Here is an 11,458-nt window from a genome sequence, read left to right as displayed (position 1 = left end):
GGCTGGTCCACAATCACTTAAATTACCTATTTGTCTATCATCTCCTTTTATGAAACACAGGAATGGGACCATGTCTTGCTACCTTACAAAGATCAGAGATTGAATACATGTTAAAATTCTCATTTGAGAAAATGATTAGAGTGCTCATTTTTTCCTAGTGCTAAAAATGAAACTAAAAGACATCTGAAGGTCTTAAAAGCAAAGACAAAAATCTTTCCAAGACTGGCCAAAATGTCTAGCAAAGAACCGATTATTTTTAACAGGTTACAGTTTTATTAGACAGATGAATAGATTCCATATCTTTAAAAAAACCTTAACATTTGCAGCCAATTTTTCAAGACATTAATTTCTAAACAGGAGATGAAAGGAAAAGAAATCAAAATGCTTAATAACTTTTCCAACTTCTTAAAGGCTTGGAGGAACTCTAAACCTTTGGCAAAAGCTTTTGAAAAATGATTTTCAGACCAACTTTCACTATTGAGGAGGAGGTAACATTTATCAAACATCTTTTAGCTTCAATTTTCACAAAAGCTAGTTTGCTGATGTGGTGGATAATAAAATTGAAGATTTATGTTGTATTAACAGGTATGGTAAATCCTCATTATATCAAAACACAAGAAGTAAATAAAGAAAAAACCTTGACTGAATTAACTGACTTTGCAAAAAAGGGAATAGAGACTCCCAGTTAGTTGATACAATGGTTGCTTCTCATCAAATAATAAGGAACTCCTGGTAAAAGGGGTTTGACTAAGAATAAAAAAAAAATAGGGATATTGATATTTACTGCCTAAAATATGCCAAGGACCGTGTCTGATGCTTTTTAATGGGTTATCTCACTAAAATGTTCTGCAATGCTAGGTAACATCAGGGAACAGCCTGACAGAATTTGAACTTGGGTCTGCAGAACTTTCATTCTACATTTCCAAGTCAGAATAATGTAAAAATTCCTCTTCCTATGCTAAGGAAACTGGATGTCAACTTTGGCAATGAAAGATCTGTGTTCATTTCCAGATGAGCTACAACCTGACTCCTTCAAAAATTCCAAGGACACCATAAATACTATAGAGAGGAATGGATAACATCAATGCCACTTCTAGGGTGAATGGTATAGCTAGGTCCTCAAATGAAAGGATAAACTGAGAGGAGTAGGTGGCCATGAAAAGGTATGGATGGACAGAAAAATGCCCAAACTCTGACAAAATCCAAAATCAAAAGGTTCTTTTTTCTCTTGCCTTTAATGTTGATTATGCTCATTTAATTCAGTAGGCATTCGATAAGTGCCTACTACTAGGGGACACTCTTAGGGAAGAAACAAAACTATAGCATTCAGTTTTCCAAATTTGCCCACATCCCAGTAGCACCCACGAATATCCTCCCTTAGTGTCTAAGTTTGGATATATCTGAATAAGTCCAGGTTAGTCTACTTAACCATTAACATGCTAGTAAGAGCTAAGATGCAAGTGAGTACAGTGATAAATCAGAAAATGTGAAAACTATAGATGGAGGGTATATATAACTACTTTTGATAAAACTGCTAATTTCTAAATAGTGAGCTTAGACTCATAAGATATATTCACCCACATGAAATATGTCTTGAAAAAGCCTTCGCTAGAAAACTACTTAATTTTCTCCCAAAAGAAAACTGTGAGAAATTACACATTTTTTTTTTCATTTGGAAGAAGCTGATAATTATCAGTGATGATGTACCGCTCCTGGCTCCTGGGCTGCATACTAACCGATGGAGAAGAGAAATGAAATGGCACAGGCATTGCCCAAGCACATCTGGTTTTGGTTTTAAGCGCTGAGCCATATCATAATGTCTAGATTTGCCCTTTAAATTAACATCCCATTATCACGTTTTCTGGCAGGGAACTGTACAGATTGCAAATGGAGTTGGACTTAGAAGTCCACAAAAAATTAGAGCGGTGACAGTTTAGACATTAAGTACTAAACTCTGGCTTGCAGAGTTCCAATATAACCTGACTTATCTCAAGCCTATAAGGCTGAGAAAGGCAGAGCGTGAACTGGTTTTTGGGAAAGAGTTTAGATGAAAATTGGAGGAAAGTAGCAATGGAAATAATGTCAATATTCAACCTCAATATATGAATTACTAATTACTAGTTTTCTCTTGTCTTTGATTTGATGTACTCAAGTTGATTTGGATAAAGACTTTTAAGGCATATGCAATGAAAAGTTTTCAGACTTCCCAAACTATCTCTTTCTTATGGAGCTAAAAATAAAAGCAATACAGACCACAAGACAAAGGTAGCAAAGACTAATTTATAAGTTATCAATTATTATATGATTTTAACATTATATTTGTTCATTTCCCTTTGGAGCCTCTGCTTTGTTAGTCTTCTAATTACATGATTGATCTGAATTTATGCAAAAATCCAGCACTGTACCTAAAGTATTCCAAATATAATTTGCTACTTAGTCATTACTTTAAAGGTATCTCAAAAATCTGAATGGAAATCACCTACTCAAAAAACTTAAGGGGACTGTCCTAGTTCCTTTTGCTGTCTCATGAATGACTTTTCAATCTAATCTAGTCAAATGAATCAAAAGTCATTGCTTGTATCTCTGTGCCCAAGTTCATAAAAAATACACTTTGCAAATGCATTTTGGCATAAGAAAGAAGATCATTTTGAGGAAGGAAATCAATCAGAAAATCTTCCTGTGGGTAAACTCATTAAACAGTTCCACTATGCCTTCAAGATAGACTTCAAAATCTTTATCATGACTTACGGGACCCTTCAAAGGTCTGGCTTCCACAGAGCCCTCCAGACTTACTTCTTGCCTCTCCTGTGTTCTAGTTAAATGACTAGTAGCTTCCCAATATACCTTGCTCTTTTCCAGAGACTCAGAATGGGCTATGGCCTCTGCCTAGAATAGCAATGTCTAAGAAAATAATAAGAAAATACATATGCAGCATATGTATTTTAAATTTTCTAAGAGGGACATTTTAAAAGTAAAAAGAAGCCAGAAATTTAATTTTAATGTTACATTTTATTTAGCTCAGTATATACAAAATATTATGATTTAAATTATCAATATAAAAAATATTAATGAAGTATTCTACACTCATTTTTGTATGTTCTTCAAAATCCAATCACACTTACAGAGCATCTAAATTCGAGAGTAGCTGAATTAGCCATATAGCTAATGGCTACCATACTGGACAGCACAGGTATAGAAAACTTTTGATCTTCATACCTTTATGTTTCAATCTCACCCTGTCCAGGGCTCCCTCATTCCCGGGTCTGGGTGCCCACCGAATGCCACCACAGTACCTTAGATACATCTTCTACAATAGCACTTAAACTCCCCTATCGGCTGTTTGTCTTTATGTTCCAGTAGACTTGTAGGGGACCAAATCTTACCTAATTTTATATCCTAAGCACCTAGCAAATGCCTTTCACATAAAGAGTCATGAGTTTTCACTTATGTTAAATGGAAATAGCACATAATTTTCCAAGTAGAAATTGGTTTAACAGTAAGTCCCAAATCTTTATATTAAGTTTTACTACCTATGTAGACCACTGTATTAGTAAACAATCTCTATGTCATAGAGATTTCGAAAAGAAAAAGAAAAAAAAAATCTCAAAGCCAAAATTCTCATAAATGTCTAGTTAATTTGTAACTACTTAATATAAGCCAAGTTGTCATTTGCACAATAATATAAGCCATCTTTAGAAGAGAACTAATGAAAGATTCTTAGTCAAAGAATTAACTAAGGAACTGGTTAACATTTGCAACACAGAGAGAAGGCAGGGCGGTATCTGTTCCTGAGCTGAGGTTGATGACCTCAAGAGTGATTTTGGCTCAGGCACCAACAATGGAATGTAGACCAATCACACTATTTGATCTATTTAAAAAGAGCCAAACTAGCAAAAGAGTAACTAACTTCCCTTCCTTCACTCCAGTTAAGTATCTGGTACTAAATTATCTTTTGAAGGAATCAACTAAGCAATATCGTTCATCTATATTTATTTACATAGCTTTGGCTATGGCTATGTGTATTTTGCCCAAACAAGCAAATAAACGATGAAATTATTAATCTCTCTCTTTAACGGCATAGTTCTGGGAAGAAACATAAAGGATTTTATAAAATACGAATTTGCAAACACTGAAATAACTATTTTCCTAGATATTTATTCAACACGATTCTCTTTTGTAAAGATTAACTGTAATGTGCCATCTTAAAGGGCTTTGTAAACTACGTGGCACTATATAAATGTGAGTTATTATAATTACTGAATAGGCTATTAATTAAAAACAGCAAAATTAGAAAAATTGAATTTTTAATTTTCATTAGTCTTAAGTATTAACTAATGATACTCTGCAGACCTTAATATCACAGCTTGTTGAAAGTTGAGAAAAATGAGGAAAAGTGGTGTAATTTGCGCAAGGCCTTTGATTCAGTCTTAGGTAGATTCCACGTTAGAAGCAACGGCAAACACCCTAGTCCTTGAGCCCAAGTGTCCAATTACTTTTCCCCTCCTCCTGAGTGCCTGTGATTCGCAAACCTCTCAGTTAACCCTTCTCTTCCAGCCAATAACCGTTGCCCAATGCTTGATTTTGAACTTCATTTTGGCAGCTTTTTTACTTAGTTTTTCAAGATTTTGTGGATGGTAGTGAGTTTTCTTAAAGGAGTCATATAAATGTCACCTTTAAAATTCCTTTCCCTAAGTCGTAGTTTGCTTGTATGCAAGATATGTCAAAAGTTGATCTTCAAGGAAATGACTCTTAGCAGCCAGCATAGAGAGGCAGCTGCTGCAATGCACAAAAGCAGCACCATGCTCAATGGCTTAGCCATGGCTCCCTGGAGCACCCTGTCAGGGAACTCCCTACGACGCAACGAAGGCTTGGTGGGAAATAGTGCCATAATTGACTAGAAATGTCTGCCATGGGCCAGTACTGGATGCTGACAACTGAAGTGACTCATATTTGCCTCCAGGGTCTAGGTTGATAAGCAATGGGAAGGAGTTTGGGTAAAGTCTACCCATTGGTAGGCAGCTGCTGAAGAAGTACTGACCCACAAAGAACGAACTAGTTTAACATACCCTGGATCTTTCCATACTGTCTGTATGTCAAGTGACTATAATACCCTGTGGTAAGTGGTGTCAAGTTACATAATGGGTTACTGGAAAGTAGTTCATAAGAAATGTGGCTATGTCAACTGTCCAGTTAGATGTTGACTCAGCACAAGTAAGAAATGGTGGCTTTCTTAGCAAATCTTCCTCTACTGCCTTCTTTAAATCTAACTTGAACCCAGTCTCTTCATGGACAATCCAATCCTCATTTCTACCAAAAAGATGAACCAATGATACTCCTCATTTTCCACTCAGAGAAAAGAGCAGCAGAGAACAGTAAGAAGTCATCATCTGACCAGATGGAACCAATACTTGATGGAATAAATATCTGCTCCCTCCATTTTTGAAAACAGTAACAAGCTTCAAGATGAATGACAATTATACAACGTAACGTTTGGTTTTCCAATAATCTGTGTTAAGAGAGATTAGGGACTCAGTGATATTTTAATTCCAAAAGGCTGAATATTGCATATTCTAACAAAGCCTTAGCTTTAGCTAATTTTCTAATCCACAAAAAAATAAAAAAGGAAAAGAAAAGAAAAATAAAAAAGAAACCCTCTTTTAAAACGAAAGTTAGCTACGAGCTGCTTACAATTGCCTTCTGCCTCTGCCTCTCCCTCTGTTTGGCCCTTTCAGATTCTCGCTTCTCATACTCTCTGCGGTATTCTTCCTTCTTCAGCCTTTCGTGCTGATATTCCTCGTAGCTGTCATACCTGAGAAACATAACTTCCTCATTAAGTCAACCCAATTGCACAAAGCGAAATGAACAATAAACTGGGGAGGGGTAGGGTTTTAGGTAACGTCTTGTCATTGAAACGTAGAAATGAGAAGAGCCCGAGGAAAATGACACATCGTTACCTGGGCCTACGGCTGTAGGGCGATCTTGAACGTGATCTCGAGCACAGGGGAGAATTTCGGTGTGAACGGTGTCTGCAGTGGCTTGACTCATAGTAGTAGCAAGATCTGGGAGAAAGGAGAAAAACAAAAAGGGCATTCGCAACTGCCACTTAACCCCCGGTCGCTCGGCACGACTGAACATCCCATGCAACACTGTGTTATATAAACCGGCTTTTTTCTTCCTAGCTATGAGGAAGAGTTCCCAGTGACAGTTTCTGATCGTCTAGTCGGCTTAGAGTTCTGGGAGTGATGTGTTCTCTCCAGCGTCTCTTATTGATGTTAACGCCGAGCACCAGTCTGGTACACTGTCAGCTTTATCTCACATGGATCTCAACTACCCTGGCACAGGGCAGCTCTCCAGGTAATGGAAAAAGTTAGATGAGCAAGTTTCTTACAAATTGCTCTCTCTGATCTGACTGGCTCAAGGCACTGTGCTCAAGGCCAACAGATTTAAAGGAAGATGAAGTGCAATATATGTGTAGCAACAATCTCATTAGTTCTGTGGCATCAGAAATGCAGTGGCGAGGGGCCAGGCTGCCTGTGGGTTTTGAATGTTTTTTTCTGTTTTTGTTTTTGTTTTTGTTTTTGTTTACTTCCTGGGAACATCTTAGGCTTTGGTTGGGTTTTGACAAGGTTTACCTTGAAGAGGATCTACTGCCTGGGGATCTTGATCTTGACCTGGAATATGGTGATCGGGAACACGACCTGTGTCGAGAAAAGGACCTTGAACGAGAGCGCATCCTTTGGGGTCTTTGAGAAAATAAGGATTTGGGTGGTGACACGGAATCTCTACATGGAGAGTTAAAAGAAGAGCAGGAAGGCGACACATTGAACAATGAATAGGATTGCGTGCCATCCCAAGGGTAGTTCAGTTTATCACTTTCGTCTTCGCTGTCATCAAACAGGCCATCCATGGCGAGTCCTGAATTTATAAACATAGGTAGTTTGGAGAATTGTTCGTTACTGAAATCACTGTCCCTCAGTTCTCTGGTCTTGTCTGCTTTGTCGTCAAAAACAGCTTGACTGGGATGACCGAAGTGCTTGTTCAGCTCAGCTCGGATTTCCTGGTCTTGGAGCTGTTTTCTGGTGCTGCAAGGAGAGACCTGCTTGCTCGCCTCCAAAGTCTCTCTCATGTAGCACTTGTCTGAATCTGTGGAAGAACAAATCTGCCCCTGCCAACTGGAGGAAGCATCTTTATATTCTAGTTGTCTAGAGTCTTGGAGCTCCTGTGATATATTAATGAGTATTTCCGTTTTGGAATTGAGTGACTGACAATAGTCATGGTCACCAAACAGCCGTAGACTGGGCCGCTTGGCCTTCCTTTCCTCGTGTCCACTGGTGAGCACTGAGGTCTTGCTGAGTTGTGCATACAACTCAGACTGCTCGGGCCCTTTCTTGGTGGAGTTATTGCCTTGGGTACCAGGAGATTCGCTGTACCGGGGCTTCTTTGATGGCGGAGGTACCACAGTCTTGCAAGAGGACTTCAGCTTTGGAGAAGCCCTGAAAGGGTTGTCTTGGTTGGCTTTATGAGGAGGAGTTGTGGGTGGAGTTAGGCCTGAAGCAAAAGAAGGAGGAAAAAAAAAAAAGAAGAAGAAGTAGAAGAAAAAGGGGGGTGGGTGGAGAAAGAGAGAAGAAACAGAGGTAATGTTCTTAAATGCCAGAATAAATTTTCTTAACTTTTCCAAGGTTTCAGACAATGATTAAAACTGAGTGAAAAAGAAAAACTGAATTCATGACAAGACCTGAAAAAGCGACTCTCTTCCCCTAAGCTTCTATCACCAAGAAAAGATGGATCTACGATGACAGACAACAGTGAGAGTCATGATATTTTGTATTTCAAATGGTCATGCTAACAGATTCTGCTTCCCAGGAAACATTAACGCATCCCTCCCACCCTCCATGGCACCAAGCAACACCAAAGTTCACATTTTCAAGGGCATCATATCATCTGTGTTACGGAAAATTAACGCGGTGGGACTCAGGGGACTCACAGAATCGCTTTGGTAGCATGTGTCTGCAAAGAGCACTGTCAAGGATGCAAGTGGCTCAGGGTCTTTTTATCCAAGAAATGTACCCGTGGAGTCAAAGTCAGGCAGCTTGAAAACAAGTGCATGAAATGACAGCAAAAACAGGGCAGGGTGGGAGGATACAGGCAACTTCAAAGTAAGTTCAGTAAAATATGACATACGAATGCAGGGAACGAGACAACTCTACAACTTGATGGCAATGATTCTTCGTCTCCACAGTTCATTAACTTAGTAAACCATGGCTAATGTAGGTATAATACATTCTTGTAAGCATAACTAATACATTCTGTCTAAAATATGGTTCTGCTACAGAAACCTAAATGAACAGTAACACGAAATATTGCAGTGCCAGGGGACCATTTTATTTAGAGCATAACATTAGGGCAGGTTATGAGGCTGAAGAATTGAAACGAATCCAAGCTTTGGTAACTAGCTAATTAAAAATATTTTTAAAATAAAGGAAGAAGGGGGAGAATCCATCAGTGGTTGCATTCTGTGCTTTTCTATAGAAGGGCACAAAATTCCATCAGGAGTCATTGTGGGAGAGTCTGTGAAGTGTTGTTGCCTCCATTAAGTTTCACCCCCAAGTAAATGCTACTCATTCCTACACCAAGGAAGAATAATTGTGATGTGGCTTTAGAGCCCAAGGAACTTTGAATGAGGGAAGGCTGGAGTTCAAATGACTTTATGCTTACAAGGGAACATTTTAGTTTACAATACACTTTCTATTTAGGACGATGGGTGAATGCTATTCAGCAGAAAAGAACTTGAAGTCTGCTAGCAAGCCTGGGGTTAGACTTAAGGCAACTGCATGTTTTAAGGAAAGGCAGAGCAATCCTACCTTGCTGGAAAAAAAAACTTTATATATATTTATTCAGAGAGAACCAAGTAGGTCACAGAAAGACACATGAACTTTTAGTATGAACAGGAAAATGCTGCTTCTCTCTCCTACTTTACATTAAAGACATGGAAGAAATTGATATTCTCCCTAAAATGAAATATCTTATACCAATACTTGGCAATACTATCATGCATGGCTAATTCCACCTTATTGAGGGAAGAAAGGGGACAAGATACAAAGTGGTTTAACTTTGGAAATCCATCCCAGAAAAGTTCCGAAAGATGGGGAAATGAAAACACAAAGAGAGGGACACATTTGAGTCTCGAAAAAGTCTCCCTTTATTAGCAGCCTACTGTATGCCTACCTTCTTTGCTTATACATGATAGGGAGGTGACATTATTGAATAAATCATCTGCATCACTGAGGCACATCCCCCTTTTTTTCCTTCTTTCGTAGATAAATGTCTTCTATTCAGTCTTAGAAATTCCTATCTGGTCAATCACTTCTCTCTTTCTTTCTTTTTTTTCCCCCTTGTTCTTTACCTTTTGCTCTGCCCATTGACACATACTGATCTCTACCACCTACTACCTTCAATTACCATTACAACAAATTTAAAGATACTAATGACAAGTTTTCAAATATTTCTCATAAGAAGCCAAGCTGCTCAAAGAAATAATGATGAATAATCTCTCTTGGTTGAGTAAATAACAGTCAAATATTCCAAATGACATAGCCATTGAATTGGGGGAAATGATATACAGCATCCTGAAATCCAACTCCATAAATCTTTTCATGACACTCCAAATTAAGGTAGTTTTTATTTTTCTAATAATATACTGCCAGGATTACTCACTTGATACTTATCAGATATAGCTATATATTCTTGTTTGTCTTTTTTTGAATGTGAATTATATCTCATCTCTCCAAATACATTATATAAGCTCTTAGTAGAATGTCACTTTGGCTTAGTTTTGCAAAATTTTTTACTCATTTTTATTTTTATTTTCTAGATTCTCCTTTAGGGGTGGATCTCACATTTCGATGGCCCAAGGATCACTTGAGAAGCTGGTTAAACATTTTTAATGAGATGGGTCACAGACCACATATGGAGAGCCACTGTCCTACAGTGCCTATGTGGCACATTGCCTTTTACTCAGGTATATGTATTTTGACTGACATTCTAGACCTATGAAAAGAAACCCTAAACTTCAGAAACACCAAATTAGGCCACTATTAAAGAGAGACTAGTTCTAAAAATAGCTCCGCTATCTAGGGATTTTAAATATAGAAATTCTTTTTAGTCTTGAACATTTGAAACCCTCGCCCTAGTACCTAAGCTCATTATCACTTAAATAACTGATTCTCAAGTTGCTCTTGGGAATGGCGACACCCCAATTGTAGTTTCTTTGAGTTAAAAACAAAGCCTTTCACCTCCTTTACATATTGGACAGCCGGTGGCCATTGAACAGACATTCTCTGAATGCCTACTGTGTGCTGGATGCTACATCAAGTACTGGTGTGTCAGGAACTCAGCTCCAAGGATGTCACAGTTATTTTTGATACAGAAACAATTCTTTAAAATTCGAAGTAAGTATATTTTCTTGTATATGGACTTAAAATCTACAGAAACTCTGAGATAACCAAATATACCCCGTGAGTGAAAATATCAGGGCTGTCCATTTCCGTTGGCACTACTTATTAAAACAAATAAAGAATAACCGCTTAGTGGGTAGAAGTTATTTTAGGATCAGTGGGCAGGAGAAAATAATCCAGATAACTCCCTGAACTTTCTACCATTTACTGAAATGTCTTTAATCGGACAATACCTCTAAGTAGGACTAAGAATTCTCAGGAATCACAATACTTCGAACCACCAGTGCCTAATTGAAAATCCATTTCCAGAGATAGTTGAGACGCAGAGCAAAACAACAGTGCAAAAAGCATTTTTTTTTTCTTTTAACACAGTGTCAAACTTTTAAGAGCTGCTGATGGGACAGGGTACCCCTTGCTGCACCTGATCTAATTGGATTTCTCTAACTCCATCTCTCCTACCCAGATTTTTTTTCCCTTGGGGTAGGAGGGCAGTCAATACCAATCCCCAAAGCCACTACCTTTGCTCATCATCCCACTAATCGCCAGACTCTCAATTTCATCCCACAAGCCTAAACCAACAATGCTAATGCCTCCCATAACCTCCGGATTATTTCCTGTGTGTTGATTTTCTGGGAAATGTGTACATTTTGGTGTTGACAGTACAAGGTATATTCCGTGCTCTCTCTTGAACTTAGCAGGTTTTGACAGATTTATGTGAGGACAGATGGCCATTACAGGCTGAAGGCTGACAAGAGGCAGTTCAGAGCATTGTTAACACACTTGCACAAACTCTCAGCAGTGAAGCGCTGTGCAGAATGTAATTCAGACTATAGCTTTTTTATTGCTGCCTATTTTCTTTTGTCAAAAGAGCCTGCTGTGCAGAGCAACAAATGGCTGCTATTACCCAGAATGTAATGGGTGTCAGACAAATCACGTAACACAAACAATCAAGAGTATGTAGGTCATATTTCAACAGAGCACAACCTTAGCAATATTTATGATTA

At 38.3% G+C, this 11,458-nt stretch overlaps 1 protein-coding gene across 4 annotated transcripts in view; it reads right to left on the bottom strand.

Annotated features, from left to right (window-relative positions):
• PPARGC1A (PPARG coactivator 1 alpha) overlaps positions 1-11,458 on the bottom strand; it is a 97,669-nt gene that overhangs the window by 16,956 nt on the left and 69,255 nt on the right. For all 4 annotated transcript variants that reach the window (XM_039838074.1, XM_039838075.1, XM_039838076.1 and 1 more), the window contains 3 exons: positions 6,633-7,548; positions 5,955-6,059; positions 5,689-5,809 (listed from right to left, as the gene is read on the bottom strand). In XM_039838074.1, the coding sequence (XP_039694008.1) occupies positions 5,689-5,809; positions 5,955-6,059; positions 6,633-7,548 (1,142 nt within the window). The remainder of the gene's footprint in view (positions 1-5,688; positions 5,810-5,954; positions 6,060-6,632; positions 7,549-11,458) is intronic.

This window comes from Pteropus medius, unplaced genomic scaffold (genome assembly GCF_902729225.1).
Source record: "Pteropus medius unplaced genomic scaffold, Ma_sr-lr_union100, whole genome shotgun sequence".
Lineage (NCBI taxonomy): Eukaryota > Metazoa > Chordata > Mammalia > Chiroptera > Pteropodidae > Pteropus > Pteropus medius.
Note: the sequence above shows the minus strand (reverse complement) of the source record. Positions and strands in the feature narration are given on the sequence as shown.